This window comes from Delphinus delphis, chromosome 11 (assembly GCF_949987515.2).
Source record: "Delphinus delphis chromosome 11, mDelDel1.2, whole genome shotgun sequence".
Taxonomy (NCBI): domain Eukaryota; kingdom Metazoa; phylum Chordata; class Mammalia; order Artiodactyla; family Delphinidae; genus Delphinus; species Delphinus delphis.
In genome coordinates this window covers 8,321,835-8,339,496 of record NC_082693.1, presented here as the reverse complement: position 1 = coordinate 8,339,496, position 17,662 = coordinate 8,321,835, and the positions used below count along the sequence as shown (strand labels likewise).

The window sequence follows — 17,662 nt, the reverse complement described above, 5'->3', positions numbered from 1 at the left end:
GTAAGGATCTTTTGTGATAGAAGATCATTGTGAAGATAGTTGTAACAAAGAAAAGGGTCCATCAATCTATTTCATACTACATATGGACAAGTGAAGGCTCTTCTTTGGTTTATATTTCTAGCCAGTTTATACTTTTGGAGCTCACAAAGTTTTGCAAGCTTCTGGTTGAAGGGAACACTTTTTCCTCAATCGTTTCTAACATGGCCACTGTGGATTCCTAGTGGTCACAGTCATGCTTCATAACTTGAAATTAAACTTCAGTGCACTAAAAACATTATTTTAAGCGAAGAGTCGTTTTGATCTTTAGCTCTTTGCTTTCTCTGTTGTATTATTCAGCAGCCTTTTCCACATTTACGACTCCATTTTCCACATTTTGCCTCTTTTGGGGGGAGCACAAATATTTCAGGAAGACTTTAGAGCTTTGGAAAGGCATTCTGCAGTTTTTTTGCATTAGTGTTTACTTTTTACAGCATTACATTTAATATTGTTTATCTTGACTCCTGACTTTTTTGGAGGGAAATGAGAGTGCTTCATTTCCCTCGCGCTGGTCCTGGCCCTGAGAAAAGTACTCAAAGAGGATGGTTACAAAGACAACAAACAAACCTTCCCAGAATTCTGTCAAACAGGCCAATTAATTAAACAAAGTAGATATTACATATCTAAGTATACTGGACAGCCAGTAAGTGGATTTTCTCACTGATTTATAGAGAAAACCCACTGCTAGAAGTGTGGGTAGGTAAGAAAGATAATAAAGCTTTTCAAGGCTGAGCACTTCCTTTTGCTTCTCTTGCCTCATAGAACTGTAGTTTTTTTCTTTTACGCAAGTCTAGTGCCTCATTCTTCTCTTTGCAATGGACAAACCTGTGATATATGCTGATTTAAACATATCCAGGAATGCTGGCCTTGAAAGCTCGTCACCCCCATCTCTTCCTCAGAGTAAGTGGCTTTAATTTTCCTTTTGGCATTTGTATATCTTCCATAGTTAGATTTTTCTCTTGAATTTGTAGCTTTAAATCATGGCTTTGAAGATGAGCAGCAGCTATATTAATGTTAAACAGATATAGCATGGCCTGTCGGTAGGTAATCACAAATGTGGGAAAAATCACATACTTTATAGATTTCTTTTTTATCAAGATACTTTTGTGGAAAATGAATATAGTTCCTATTACTGAGCCTTGGCTAAAGGATCCTGAAGAAATATTTTACATGCATTAACAAGGGAATATTTTGATTTTTTTATTTGTTTTTTTTTTTGCCACACCGTGAGGGATGTGGGATCTTTGCTCCCTGACTGGGGATAGAATCCGTGCCCCCTGCAATGGAAGCACAGAATCTTAACCACTGGACCACCAGAGAAGTCCCTTTTTTGTTGTTTTTGCTTTTGTTTTTTTTTTAACAAATGAATATTTTTAGAGATTTTTTACTACCTTGCTGTAATAGTAACCTACCTTATTTCAAATCCCTCTATAAAATACTGTGATTAAGTTCCAATGCATTTGCATCCGTGGCATTCCTTTCAGAATACAAAGTTTAGGCTCAATGATTAACATCGTTCACCCTTCAAAGGGAAGGGAAAAAAATGTTCTGAAAGAAAATTATATTCAAGATCAAAAACTTGAATATAATAACAATCTGATGTTTTTTTAAATTGAAAAGTATAACAGTTTAGAAGGATTTAAGGCACAAACCACAGGAGAATACCACTGATGCACTTATTTCATACTTGTTGAAGTTGGCAATTTTCTGTATGTCAGAGGAGTTAGTATTCTGAGTGAAAGAGATGGGGTATTCTAATGTGAGGTCTTAGGTGATGGATTCCATGGCCTGGGGATAGATGAAGAGAAACTACAAATTAAGCAGAAAAAAAATGTATAAAATCATCAGGACATAGTATTACATTCTGAAGTCAAACCAAACTTACTAAACATCAATGATATTGCAATTTTTATCCAACCTGATATTCATTCCATAGTGTGCTTGGCAAGTGGGTTGTATCTTTTTAGGATGGTTTGGTATAATTTGAAAGTATTAAGTTATCAATGTTCTAAATTGGAGATTGAAAAGTCTTAGGGTTGTCAAATAGTTTCATGATACCCTTCATTTGGGGGTTACGGGAAATTGGAGAATTTTGATAACTACAGTGAGAATTTGTCAAGCCATGGTTATTTTTTGATGCGAAAGAGAAAGACTTTCTGTTCCCTATTCAGATCTAGCAGAAGTGGAGAGAAAGGAGGATGGTGTTGGAAGATATTGGAGAATGAAAATAGAGAAAGACAGCGAGATTTTCCTTAAAAGCTACTGTCTGTGATCCCAAATCAATGAGGCCAGAAAATCTGTCTATTCTAATTGTCGTCATTATTCCACAAAATATCATTCTAAAAGTAAATCTGAGAAAACATAGAATAAAGTCAGAATAAAATGTGTGACTACAAAACGCTTGTCAACTGAAAAAAATGCCTAACCTAAAAGTTGAGAATTATGTATTTGGTGGCTTTACAGAGGACTATAGCTGAGAAGGCAGCCTCTCTGATAGTTCTGAGGAAATGTCCCCAAGAGGTAAGGGAGGAGCTGGGATATATAGGAGATTTTGCTAAAAAAAAAATGTAGTAAAACATCAAAAGATTACTGCTAAACACAGAAACAGACACCTCAAGTTAATGATTTTAGTGTTTTTCTATATGTGGGAAGATGCAAAAGTCTGGGCTCATTGAAATAATTCCTTTGACATGCATCTTAACTATCTAGGGCCAGTATCCTGTTTTTCTCCATCCTGAATTCCCCTCAAGTTATACTATCCGGGCAGCTGCACTGGCTGGTGGCTTTAAGGTCGCAACATCCTTTGTTTACTGAAATGGCAGGTGACCTTCTTTCGCCACACATTGATCTGGTATTACAATTATTGTGAAACTACCAATAAGCTCTTTGGCTAAACAGTTTAGCCAAAATGGTAACTGTAGAATAGTGATTATATCAAAAGCAGTCAGGAAAACCAGAGAGAGATGTGAGTGGTGACGAATCTCGTTTATGGCCCAGGATTTGGTCTCTTAGAAAAGTAGATAGGTGTTGGCAAAAATGCCTCTAGAGTTTATTTATTCATCCAAAAATAAACACCTGTGTCAGGCATGCCCTAGGTGCTGAGAATACAACAGTGAACAAAATAGTGAAAAAATAGTTTCCTTTATTGCGTTTATATTATACTACTAGGAAGGCTTACAAATAAATGAATAACTAAGAACATATATGTATACATATATGTGTTAGATAATATTAAGTGCAATAGAGAAAATATTTTTTAAAAAATGGAATTGAGAGTTAGCTTTTGGAGAGGGTATGATATCAAATGGAATAATCATAGAAGCCTGCCTGACAAGATGACATTTGAGTCAAGACCTGAAAGAATTGAGAGACAAAGGTATGCTTCCTGGGAGAAGAGCCTTTTAAAAGATGGACCAGTGCAGATGCAAGATCCGTGGGATGAGAACATGCCTGTCATCTTGTAGAAAGAGCTCATAGGTTAGTGTGAAATGACAGAGCATGTCTGCATGGAAAGCAGCAGGAGATAAAGTTAGAGATATAAAGGGAAGCCGGAATGAATAGGGATTTGTAGGCTATTCTACAGACGTACAGACTTAGATCTGCTTGAGAGAAAGCTATGGAAAGGTTTAGAGAAAAAAAGTGAGATGATTTGGCATACTGTTTATATCCAAACAAAAAACTAGCCTTATGTGGTATTTCCAGATGACTAAAGTTTACCTGGCCTCTTCAATTTGTTATTGTAACTCTATTGTTACAATAACTCTATTGTTGTTATTAGTTCTAATGTAGTGCAGCAGAAAAACAACACAGAACCCTCCACTCAGTTCTTTAAATTTTAGATGCACGGTTATTATGTATCACACACCATGTCTAGAAGAACTATTTCATACAACCCTTTCCAAAACCTCATGAAGTAGTATTATTCTACATTTCACAGGTGAGGAAATTTGTAGTTTATGAAGGTTACGTTACCCGAAGTAACATGCTCTACTACAAATCTGCTAGATTTGAGAGCTCTGCTCTTAACCACTGCTATCCTTCAGTACTAAATGTTAAAATAGTGACTATATAGGGCTTTCTCCATTTTTCAAAATTTCAAGGGAGGAAAGGCTGAGGAAGAAAAAATGGTAGAATAGTAGATACAACTGTGAGGAAACGTCACGTAGGACTAGTCTTAGGTTCACTAAGTTTAGTTGCTCTGTGTCACACGAGCTCGCCTTAGAAGTTCTAGGTTAATATTCTCCAGTCTGGTTCTCCCATTTTCGGATGTACACCCAGGACCTTGGAGCTCCTCTAATTGTCTACTCTTGTCTCTCCCCTCCAGATGATAATCCAGGTGTCACTACCTGAAATCTAATCTATTATCTGTTTCCTCCCATAATCTTTTATCACATTTAGTTATCTTAAATTCCATCTCCCCAGGGACATTTTAGAAAGAGCTAACTCTTATGAATGTCCACATCCTAATGAAGAGACCATGAGCAGTTGTCTGAAAACTGGGTTGCACAACTTAATCGCCAGGGAGAGTGTAAAAAACTAAAGTAGAAATGGATTTGTGGGTCACTCTGGAACATTTAATGAGAATAAAGACAACATTTTAACATATCTGATGCTAAAGTTTTTAACAAGTGACTAAAAGCATGTATTCCTTTATACTGAGGAATATTAGAAAAAATATAAAAAGGAATAGATAACATAAATAAATGATAGATATAGTTAAATTAGTAAACCTTTACTTGTAAAGGCCCTTGGCTCTAATAATACAATTTAGAAAATAATTTATAATTGTAATATATATAACATATTATAAACCAAATGGGAATAAAAGGGGTCTTATAAATAAGTCAGGTATAGAAGTTGTCTAAGCACAACTTCAAGTAGAATACCGAAGTACAGATTACCAGAATAATTCCTGTCAGAGCTGATATAATTTTGGAAGCGGTTGCTCAGTCTTTTACATTAATAAGTTCCTCTTTGATTATTTTTCCCTATAAAATCCATTGATAAGGTTATTATGATCCCACTTTAATTAATACAATCACAACTTTTGATGAACATGAGATATACAGTACATCGTTATTGACATGATACAGAGAAAAACAAAGGTATTTGACATTTTTTAGACTATGCAATGTTGTAGACACAGGTTCATGTTATGTTATATTCATTGAAATACTGAAAATAACATGCAAGCTCGTAAAATACTCTTCCTTGAATTCCATCCATTTGGTCCAAATTGGAGATGATTGTTCCAGGCAACAGTAAAGCAGAGAAATCCATGTCTAAGAATAGAATTGTCTTATACCACCAGCACCTAACATGTTGTTTGGCATAAAACAGAGCCTCAACAAATATATCTTGAATGAATGAAGGCTTTCCTTGTTGGACAAAATTCTTGGACTTATTTTGTACGGTAGGGTATATGTTTCATTTTTGTATAGCATTTGGCATGTTTCAAAACACCGTCACATCTATCTCATTTGATTCTTATACCAATCCTTTGTACACAAGACAGGCATAAATATTTCTATTTTATCTATAAGCAACTCTCAGTTGGATCTGAGATTCCATCTTGTGGGACCCTACTTTAAGATGACTGATAAATGTCCTTTCCTGCCCCTACCCCCAACATGAATCTAGCTCTTTCTTACGTGATCCAAACAACCTCTGCTTTTTGTATTAGATGAACTCAACTGAGTTAATCAAGTATATTTTCTTAATGTCTCAGATGTTTGTCAGGGTCCACCTTGGCATAAATTTGCTCTGAAACTTTGTTGTGCCGGGATTATTCTTCTTGCCTTGACTGTGATTGGGTTGAGTGTTTCAGGTAAGTGATGCAAGATCATTGATTTCTTGTTCTACTTATTCTACTTTACCATAAATATTAAAGTATGTTAACATTTGGCCACCCCAAATTTAGTGGAAGACCCATGAAACAAAAACAATTATGAAACAGTGCTCTAACAGTGCTCAGCCGGTACCTACTAAGCAAATGTCATCCTTTGTCATATTTCTCTTCCTAACTGTTCTGATAGGCTTCACGGGGGATTTCACATGTGCTCCAAGGACATTTAAAAAGTCACAATTATGATAAAACAATGACAATAACAAAGAAAATAAAAATTTCCAATTATTTACAGTTCCTTAAGTGCCTACTAAATTCCAGATTGTCCTAGGCAATCTCTCCCGTGGAGTATAGGCACAATTATACTTATTCTGAAGATGGAACATTAGGCAAGGAGTGGAAGCAATTTAAGAGTTTAAGTAACACCTGGGAGCTTACTTATATAGTTGAAACCGCTAACTCAATGTCTGTGTGCGTTCACTTGTTATGTGTGTGTTTGTTTATGTTGTCTTCTAAGTAGACCCTTTGTTACTACACTGCTATTGCTCTTATCTTCTGTGCATTTCAAGCTTGTTGAGATAAAAATTTCGTGAAGTGATAAATATAACATATCCATTTCACTGCACCATTCAGCATTAATCTTCTTAATGATTTCTCCTGATTTATTAGTGATATTCTTGAGACAAAAATCAACAGAGAAAAGCAGCATGGATGTTCAAGAGAACAGGAAGGAAACAACAGGTATATTTTGTGGCTTGACTTTCCTAAGAATAATGGCTAAAATTTGATAGGTATCATGCATTATCTTAATTAAGGTTCATAACAACCCACACATTAAGATAGTATGATCGCTCTGATTTTATGTTTGACAAAACTGAGGCATGGAAAGGCTAAGCAACTCATCCAGGGTCATACAGGTACTAAGTGGTGACACTGGGAATTGTACTTCAGTGGTCTAACTTCAGAGACTATGATCTTAACCAACAGATAACACTGCCTTATGAGAAGCTGCTGCTAGGATATTCAATAATTAATAGCCAAAACCCAAGCTATAAAGTAAAATATGCATTGAAGTGGGATATTTGATGATTTTAATGAATATGTCAAGCAGCTAACTCTGGTCCGAAGTTAATTAATGGAACACGACATAAAATGAATAATTTAATATTTATTGTATTAAACATTAAGACATTGATCTCGTCCATGTACTTATTAAGTAGTGTGTGTTAATAAAGACACTATTGTTGAGTGACTGTAGCAGAATGTGATCATTTATTATATACATTCGTACATAACAGAAATTTTAAGAAACTATGAAAATCCTTCTGGAAAATGCTATCCAATAGATTCCATTAATAGGCAAATATATAATTCAGCAATTAGAAATTTTCTTATAATTTTTCTTCATGGTATTTGCCATTAACTTATGGAAATGAATTGTTATTTGCTTTTCATTTTACATGTTGTTTAAAGTAGCCATTTTTTAGAGAAGTTTGATATTGTCATCATGGAGTAGAAAGAACTCTTGTAATGGATTTACAGAATCTCAGAAAGAGTTTTGACTCTACCAGCATCTGCTTTGTGTGGACTTGAACAAGTTATTCTGTCTGTCAGTGTTTTAATTTGTCACTAATTTTCAACTCTTAGTACCAGAATGAACTATGTCTCAAAACCCTCAAAGTTATATTAAATTCATGAATTGTTCTCACTGTGATGATCAACGACTTCCCTGAATTTATAATGACTTGTGCATGTGTGATTAATGTTAGTGGGGTGGGGGGCAGGTTAGAAACATAACATTTATTCTTCTTCCTCTTTCTTACTTTAGAGAGACCAGTTCTGTTAAAGTGCCCAACAAATTGGCAACTAATCGGAGATAAATGCTTGCTTTTTTATGACACTTACAAACCTTGGAATGACAGTCTAGCCGACTGTTTCACAAAAGAATCCCATCTGCTGCTTATTCAAGATCAGGAAGAATTGGTAAATAATTAAGTAAAATACTTTAATACGGCTTAGCCCTTGCTTCTAACCATATCGAGATCTTCGTGCTTTAGCCCGGAGGGTTCTATGCAGATGGAAGTATTAATTTTGACTTCAAGAAGCTCACAATCTGAGACACTAAACAGACATGTAAGCAAAATAAATATAATTTAATGAATACAACAACATTAATACAAATATTTGGATATATATAAGTATGCAGACAGAAATATCACAAATAAGGAATAATTAACTCCGATGGGGAGTTAGGAAAGGCTTCAGAGAGGAGGTGATACTTGAACTGGGTTTCAGAGGATGGGTAGAAGGATGCAAACCAGTAATAGATAAACAGATTCAATATTCAGTCATTTCTTCTGTTTTATTTATAGAGGCTCATACAAAACCGGATAGACAAAGGAACAATTATATTTTGGATTGGATTAAATTTTACATTACCAGAAAAGAACTGGAAGTGGATAAATGGATCCTTTTTAAATTCTAATGTGTGAGTATTGGGATAAGCTAATTTGAATATTCAATTTACATCAGGTTTACATGGCAAGATAGTAACATTGTTATTGAAGATTGAGATTTATCATTTTAATTTAGTTTAGAAATGTTCAGGAGGATCAGAATAGTCTGAGAAGAAGAATGATTCTGAAGTTGGTTGAAAAGTTTCACATATGAAAAGACATCAACCCTTTGCAACAATATATATTTTTACCAGCAGTGGAGTTTTAGGAGACAAGGAAGAGACTAACTCCTTTGGGTGGGGGCACATGAAACAGTTTTTAAAATAACAACATTTAAAAATTAAGAAATTTCTAGCTGGAAGCTATCGGCATGAAGAATTGTTGAAGTAGTGTTTTTCAAACTGTGGGACCACATACCTTAGTGGGTCACAACCAGCATTGGCACAATGAATACAAGAGGAAAAAATATAGTAAATATCAGCGTGGGGTATCCAGACATTTGAGAGAAACTACCCACATTGTAACAAGTATTGTAGCTTATTTCAACCAGCGGTCTGAAAGGAGGGTTGTTTGAAGAGATGTAGTCAATCTGCATAAGCCACAAAAGAGCTATTTGCCGTTTTTTTGGTTGTCTCATAGTTTCTTGTGTGAGACGGTCAAGTTAACCATCAGTGTTATAGGAGGATTGATGTTACACAGTTAAATTATAAATTTTTAATGGACCTCATCGTTATTTGTACAACAAAGGGCAGGACATTTTTTTCCCTAGAAAGTGAAAGTATGCAGACATTCAACCAAGTTTCTGAAAAGAAATCTGATGAGTTTTTCAGAACAGATGATATTGTGTTACATTTTTTGAGTCTGTGAATGCTTTATTCACATTTGTATAAATAACAGTTAAAATGGATTTTTTTATCATTCAAAAAACAAGAGGTTAAAATTCAAGACACAGGAGCATGTTCAAATTTATCTAAAATATAGTAATAATTTATTGTGTGGAAAATTATTAGACATTAAAAGAAATGTTGATTTAATTAGCACATTTTGACATTGTTTGACCCATGTTCTAAAATATTTTTTTAGATGCCATACTTTAAAATGAAGATTATTTTAAAATAAAGTGTTCTGGACTAGAATAAATGTATGAAAAGGCAAACATATTTTGGTAAATAAACTACACTCTGATTTTTTTGTTTTTCTAGGGATTATTTTCTATATTTTATTTACACATAAGTGCAACTTTTATATTAACTTATTTTTTTTTTGTACATAGTAAAGGTTAATTTTGGTTTGTGTGTGTGTATGCTTCTTATTGGGCCATTACGTTTATTTTATTAAGGTTTATAATAAAACTGGAAAACTCTGAAGTGTCTATGAGCAGAAATATAGGCAAAGATGATGGATTAAATTCGATTGAACACTCTACTTTATTCTGAGCATAAAAATGATGATTTGGTTAAGATAGTGATCAGGTAAACCTGGAAGGTATCATATTATAGTAGAAAGAACGTCAGTTAGACTCTGCTTTTATTTTAGTTCTCTACCTAGGTTTTCAGGTAAAGAAAAACATAAAGGGTGTTTTGTGAAACTAACACCCTTTATGTGTTAGTTATATTATCATAACATAATATAAAAAACTAAAAAAACTAATTTTTTAGTTTTTTGTGAAAATAATTTTTGTGAAATTAAGTTTTTTGTGAAATTAAGTTTTTTGTGAAATTAATTTTTTTCACAAGACTGTTTTGGGGATTAAATGAGATAATGTTAGACAACTAGGCAGAGATCTGGTCAAAGAAGGCCTGGGAAGTCACCTAGGGCCTTTTAGAAGGGCACTTGGCCAGATGAGCGGTAAAAAAGTTATCTTGAAATTCAAAGGAAGGACCGGAAGGGTGGAAGAGATAAAATACAGGGGACCTTTGCAATAGCTTGGTCAAGAGAAATTCTGATTTGACTAGGGTGTCAGGCACTAGGAGAGAATCAGGTTGGCTTCTCAGGGCCAAGGGGCTCCAAGGAGAAATGGAACAAAGGAACAAATTAAAACTGTGATGGAGCCCTGCCCACTGCCACCACTTCACTTTCTATTTGAGACAAATAGGTGAATGTCTTGCACACACCCCATCCTGGCACCCCAGCTCTATCTTGCCATCCCACTGTTTAACTTCTACTCATGCCCCACCTGCAATGAGCCATAAGACTCTGCTTCTTTGGAACTAATAGTACATATATTGTAGCAGACACTCACCAACCTGTTTGGAATGGAAAAAAAGGGAACCTCCTACTACATCCAATACGTACTGAGCCTCCTTTTCTCACTATTGATATATTCAAATTCTGTAGACACTGAGTATCTACGTACTTATTACATTTACTGAACACATTCTTTGTTTAAGCATGATCACCCTTTCATATACATGATCTCAATGTCTCCCCAAATATCTATACACTATATATTTAAGAAAATCGAGGCTCAGTGAAGGTAGGAAATTTTCATATAACATGTTAATAGGAGATTCAATTCCCAGTTTCCAAAGCTTCTCCTTTGTTTGTATCATTATGACATTTCTTTTCAGAACTATTCTTTTCCAGTGAAGATGAGCTTGCAAGTTCCAGAGGTTTATATTAGCTTTCTATTAAAAGCTTATATCATTATATTTGTGACTGGGTACTTATTCCATGCTTAATAACCAGCACCTTGTTGTTTGCTGAAAATTACAGAACATACTGGCTGGATGAGGAGAATTATGTGAGAAAATCACAAACACTAAAGAGAGGCTTTTCTTCTGCTCCACAGGTTACAAATTACTGGTGACGCTAAAGAAAACAGTTGTGTTTACATCTCAAGGACACAAATTATTTCCGAGAACTGTGCTACAGAAAATAAATGGATTTGTCAAAAAGAACTAAAACCTGTCAAAAATAAAGTATGTTCTGCCACTTGACTACACATCTCCTCTCCATTTCTTTTTTAATCTTTATTTATTAGGCGGAACTCTTAGTTGAGGCATGCATGTGGGATCTAGTTCCCTGACCGGGGATCAAACCTGGGCTCCCTGCATTGGGAGCATGGAGTCTTACCCACTGCGCCACCAGGGAGGTCCCCCCTCTCCAATTCTTTAATTTCCATTTCACGTCTCTCTCATTTTAACTGTATATATTCTTAGCATGGCCTAATGTGCATTTTGTGGTACAAAGTGGAACAAACACTGAGAATTTTAACTGTTGTTAGTCTTACAGACATTCAAGTTTAATCTCCTCATTCAATAAATGGGAAAACAGGGCTTCCCTGGTGGCGCAGTGGTTGGGGGTCCGCCTGCCGATGCAGGGGACACGGGTTCGTGCCCCGGTCTGGGAAGATCCCACATGCCGCGGAGCGGCTGGGCCCGTGAGCCATGGCCGCTGAGCCTGCGCGTCCGGAGCCTGTGCCCCGCAACTGGAGAGGCCACAACAGTGAGAGGCCTGTGTACCGCAAAAAAAAAAACAACAACAAAAAAACAAACAAACAAAAAATAAATAAATAAATGGGAAAACAGATACAGAAAGAAAACACCTCATTTTAAGAGACAGTGATTCTCTATGGAACAAAGCCCAGACCAGCTAAGAGAAATGGTTTCTAATCCTGTAGACTTCATCCATCCCCTCTATGCCTTCGCTCACCTCCAGAAAAGTTTTAGTAAATGATTTCTGAAGTCCTCTGCTTCTCCCACAGCCTATGCTTTTTTTTTCAATACCATCACACAATTGGGTTGTGGCAGAACACTGATTAAAATCCATTCTCTTGACTCCTATCAGAGGCGCATTACTAAAGGAGTTTGGGAAGGGACCCTAACTCTTTCCATTTTAATTTCCTCATTGCGTTTTTATTTTCCTTCTATGTTTCCTTCTTTCTATGGCTCACACTGTAGGAAATATGTAATCAAATTTTTCATTATTCTAATGGAAAATGTGATATATTTTTCAATTCTGCAGTTGGGGAAGCTGAAGTTACAGAAGAGATGTGTTTATTCCGATAGATCTCTTGCGTGTTCACTTTTTAAAAACACATGCCAGACTGGACCAGTGAGATTCCTTCTGTTTATTTCCTATGCCATGTGTTTGAATTTGAAGTTCATTTCCTTCTGTTTTACCTTCCTGCTCCACCCATTCCACAGAGCTCTTCAATATACACAGTGTGGGCTAAAAAGCAGGTATCATGGTTAACATATACACACTACTATATATAGAATAGATAAACGACGAGGACCTACTGTATAGCACAGGGAACTATACTCAATATTTTGTAATAATTTATAATAGAAAAGAATCTGAAAAATAATATATATATGTATAACTGAATCACTTTGCTGTACACTCAAAACTAACACGACATTCTAAATCAACTGTACTTCAAGTTTTAAAAAAAGCAAGTATCATGGAAAAACACTTATGGTGGGAAAAATTTAGAAATAAAGCATGCTTGATGCATAAGCCTAGGGGTTTGTTTAACCATTTTTTTCTGATCCACAGATGTTTAGGTAGCCAGCAATCAGATTCTTTTCCTTTATAATGCTAGTATGGGTAAAAAGGAAGAACTTTTGACTTTCCTACCAAGCAGTGTGGGAAAGGAAAATCCAAGAAGTGCAAGTAAAAAGATAATTATAAAAAAATTTTAAGTTCTAAACACCTATAAACTCATGAAGTAACCTGATCTGGTGGTCATAGCCTTTAGTTTACCCCTTGGCAGCAGCAGAAAGTTTACATCTGCAATTGTTTGCGATTAACTCCATTCTGCCCTCTTGTGGACTTACTTGGTGTGTGTGTGTGTGTGTGTGTGTGTGTGTGTGTGTGTGTGTGTTCGTTCTTGTGGCTACACTTGTTCCCTTCCGACCAAGCAAAACAGAACAAAAGAAAGTTGTGTATCAATCAGATTTATCCATTTTGTCCCTTTGCAACACCTTATTTATTTCCTTCATAATATATGAAATTAGATAATTATTTATCTACTTATCATTTTATTATTGTTATTTTTTGATTACCACGATTGCTATTATTATTATTAGGCCCTTTCCATGGGAATATGAGCTCCATGAGATCAAAACCTTCTTAATATTTTTAGCCAATGCATGGTTCTGGCACATAGCAGATGCTCAATAAATATTTCCTGAAAAATAAACAAATAATTATAAAATCAAATTTGTTTACTGAATGAGCTTACCTAGGTGGCTCTTGCTGGCGGTCTCTAGTGCAGTTGGAATGAGATGCTGACTGGGACTCGGGTTAGCTCAAAGCCTTTGTCACTCTTGTATGTGTTTGCTGATTGCCTGGAACCTCAGCAAGGTGGCTGAGTTACAGGAGCAGTTTTTCTAAAAAGACCATTTTCAAATGATACTATAAGCAGCATAGAATGATTTGTCAACATTTAAAAGGTGATCCACTAATAGGGCTAGAACCCAAATATGATCACCCAGGTATATGAATCAAAGTGCATTCTCTATCAAGACAATCTATTAGGGTCCTTTCAAAATAAACTTTGAATGCTGCATAATCAGAATGTGCTTTGGATTTATCCTTTGTGCTTCATGGGAAATTTTCAGTGTTCTACTTTAGGAATTATGTAACTTCTACCTGGCTAAAAATTTCTAAGCGAAGACCTCTAATAGGCATAATCTCTAAATGGAATTCTAATTCTGACTGAAATTGCTCTCCAAGTTTTTCTTCAGATATTTTCCTCATTTTACATGTGAGAGCTACTCATAGCCAACTTGAGTAAGGTCACAAAAGCAGACCTTGATGAAGCCAGGGCTAGAACTAGGTTTTTCCCTGAAGCAAGGATCAGTCCTTGCTTCTTCCTACTTCAGTGTTTCTTCCAATTTCCAGCGTTTTTATTTGAATCTTAACTACTCAGCTGTGGTGTGAATTTTCTCAGTGATTTTTGCCTTCTGGGATTTTTACATTTTTCCTCCTAGAGCCAGCATTTGAGGATGTTATGTTACGAAATATTTTTTTCCGGACGCTCCTTTCACAGGAGTGTCCTTATACAAATTCAAAAGTGAGTCTATCGCCACCTTGTGACTATAATGTGAAGCTGCAACTTTAAAAATGCAGTTATGGGGGAAAGTTTCACATTTACAAAAAGGTTCCAGAACAGTTCGTTCAACACCAGTATTTTCCTCACCTAGATCTAACAATTATTACAATTTTCCTACATATCCTTTACCCTCTCTCTCTTGCTTTCTATTACCTTTTTTTCTGAATGCATTGAATAGTAAGTTGCATATATAAATAAATCTAAGAAAGTCAAAATAATTTAATATATATTCTAAGATATATTTTACATCCAAATCTTTCCAAAATGTCCTTTAGAACCCCTGGCCTCCTCAATTCTGGATCTAATCAAAGTTTACACTTTGCATTTGGTGACTGTCACTCTTTAAAGATAAACTGAGGAATATGAAAAATCTTAAGAGTGTGAGCAAAAACTGATTCAAACCAGTATCCAATCTAGCAGATAGAGAGGAGTTCCAAGGAGATTTATAAAATATGAGACTTTTATATGCAGAAAGGAGCAGGAACAAGGGAGTTGTTGTAGGCAAAAAAAAAAGTAGATTGGTTATTGCAAAGTTACTTTCCTTTAAGGGATTGTAGGAATCTATCAGGCAGATGACCTAACTAGTTCTTATCAGACAATTCCTAATTGACTGGTTTAAGATTCCAATTCTGGGGCTTCCCTGGTGGTGCAGTGGTTGAGAATCTGCCTGCTAATGCAGGGGACACGGGTTCGAGCCCTGGTCTGGGAAGATCCCATATGCAACGGAGCAACTGGGCCTGTGGGCCACAACTACTGAGCCTGCGTGTCTGGAGCCTGTACTCCGCAACACGAGAGGCCGCGACAGTGAGGGGCCCGCGCACCGCGATGAAGAGTGGCCCCCGCCTGCCACAACTAGAGAAAGCCCTCACACAGAAACGAAGACCCAACACAGCAAAAATTAATTAATTAATTAATAAACTCCTACCCCTAACATCTTAAAAAAAAAAAAAAGATTCCAATTCTGGGAGAGCCAAAACTGTAATTAAGTCTTAATTAAGTCTTGGTTTGGCAGCATGGAGCTTAGCACAAGTGAATCTATTTGGGGCCTGTTGTCTGGTTTTCAACATTACTTTGGTGTCTTTTATTAAAGAATTGTCCGTCTGCTCTTTTTCATTTCCCTGTGGCATTCATTTATTGAAGAGTCTAGGCCAATTTTATTATCGAATGTACCGCATTACGGATAGTGATTTGCTCATTCCCTCAAAATTTTAGAGTCAATTTAAAAACGTGACCTTGAATTTCTTTGACATTTGCCATTGAGAATAAAGGTCTGTGCCCACTGTCCTTGAACATGATTTCAACCAATGTGACATCTCTTGCTACATCGTAAAAATCAGTGTACCTTCCGCCTACATTGAGAAGCTCTTGGGACACTTGCTTTTGGAACTCAGCCTCTAAGCTGAGAAGTGAAGCTGAAACAGAGCAGGACCTTCTATGGTCCTCCCGACCACCACGTCCTCAGCCTGCCTTTTGTCTGTGGAAAAATTTTAGCCAAAGAATAAGTTTAATCAGAGAAGTAAGAAAGTGCAGAAACAAATGAAAATAGTCAAAGGAGACCAAACAATAATAGTTTAGTCATTAAGCAAAGTCAAGGACCTTTACTTCCTCCTCAAGGGCTATAGATAATATTCTGAGCCATATCATTTGAGTGGCTATTGTAGATATTGAAACTCCCACTAGGTGGAAGAAGTTAACTACATGATGACCAGACTATAGCCATGACATAAACTGCCACAATTCTGAGAACTGGTCTCAAGGAAATGGGAGCAGCCGGAACCCACTTTCGGTTACAACACCACATAGCGGTATTCTGGACAACCGCCCAAGTTGAAGTTCCAGGCAACAGCCATCCTCAACTGCTAAACATGTAAGTGGGGAAGGCTTTGCAACAACTCCAGACCCAGGGCCATCATCAGATTGCAACTGCACTAGAAACCCAAAGGGAGAATCCCCTGGGTGAGCCCTGTCAGCGTTGTAAGAGATAACACAGTCATTGTGGTTGGAACATTATTCAGCCACAATACAAGAGGAGGTCCTGCCATCTGCAACGACACGGATGGAACTTGAGGACGTTGTGCTAAGTGAGATAAGTCAGACAGAGAATGACAAGTACCGTAGGATCTCATGTGTGCAATCTAAGAAAGTTAAACTTGAAAAAAAAAGAGAAAAACGCAGAATAAAATAGTGGTTACCAGGGAATGGGAGGTGGGGGGTAAGACTGATGATGTTTAAGGTACAAACTTACGACGAATAGTAAACGAGACACAGTGATCTATGGTGAATATAGACAACAATAATGTCCCAGAATTAGGTAATGTAATAAATATTGTCACAATGGCAAGTATATTACAATATATAAATGTATCAAAGTAATACGTTGTATACCTTAAATGTACAATGTTATATGTCAATTATATTCAATAAAAAATAATTGTGTGGGCTTCCCTGGTGGTGCAGTGGTTAAGAATCCGCCTGCCAATGCAGGGGACACGGATTCGATCCCTGGTCCAGGAAGATCCCACATCCTGTGGAGCAACTAAGCCCGTGAGTCACAACTACTGAGCCTGCGCTCTACAGTACGTGAGCCACCACTACTAAAGCCAGGGAGCCACAACTACTGAAGCCCATGCTCCTAGAGCCCATGTTCCACAGAGAAGCCACCGCAATGAGAAGCCCGCCTGCAGCAACAGACCCAACAATGCAGCCAAAAATAAATAAATAAATTTGTTAAAATAATAATAATAACTGTGGTTGTTTTAAGCCACTAACTAATTTGTTATTCAGCTATAGATAGCTGGGATAGTGTAATTTACATTGTTCCTCCATCTCCAACTTCAGATCGTGAGGCGGTTGCCACTAATACCTCCTTATAACCACCCGTCTTCGTTTTCCTAAAACAAAACAAAGAACTTCCTGGTCTAGAGGGGCTCCTATCCTCATTGTTTAAGTGATTATAGTACTTACGTTTTCAACAAAACATGTCAATCTGTGAAATCTTGTCTCAGTGTGTATGGGAACACTATATATGACTTTTAATATCAGTGCCAATTCATTTCTTATTTTTCATTCTTTAGAATACTAATAAAATAATAAAATGAGACAGAATCTCCGAGAAGCTGTTGGTTAGCTGCTATTATTTTTCTGAAAGTACTTTCTAAACAAGAGTTCAGGCAATGAGAAAACAAATGGGTTCATCCGCCTCACTACAAATAACTCAATTTCGTTTCTTTTTATGGCTGAGTAACATTCCATTGTATATAT

At 36.4% G+C, this 17,662-nt stretch overlaps 1 protein-coding gene across 1 annotated transcript; it reads left to right on the top strand.

Moving 5' to 3' along the window:
• Positions 1-797: 797 nt before the first annotated feature.
• On the top strand, positions 798-11,291 carry LOC132434408 (killer cell lectin-like receptor subfamily B member 1). Its single transcript, XM_060026074.1, has 6 exons — positions 798-936; positions 5,765-5,863; positions 6,551-6,622; positions 7,710-7,864; positions 8,254-8,369; positions 11,129-11,291. Exons 1-6 carry the CDS (start codon positions 852-854, stop codon positions 11,274-11,276), a joined length of 675 nt encoding a protein of 224 aa, XP_059882057.1. The 5' UTR covers positions 798-851; the 3' UTR covers positions 11,277-11,291.
• Positions 11,292-17,662: the final 6,371 nt, after the last annotated feature.

Bases quoted from the DNA above. Each gene is read 5' to 3' on its own strand.
- LOC132434408 (XM_060026074.1), top strand. From the start codon at position 852: ATGGACAAACCTGTGATATATGCTGATTTAAACATATCCAGGAATGCT. The intron at 6,623-7,709 runs GTATATTTTGTG...TTCTTACTTTAG, and splicing joins GAACAGGAAGGAAACAACAG to AGAGACCAGTTCTGTTAAAG. The intron at 7,865-8,253 runs GTAAATAATTAA...TTTTATTTATAG, and splicing joins TTCAAGATCAGGAAGAATTG to AGGCTCATACAAAACCGGAT.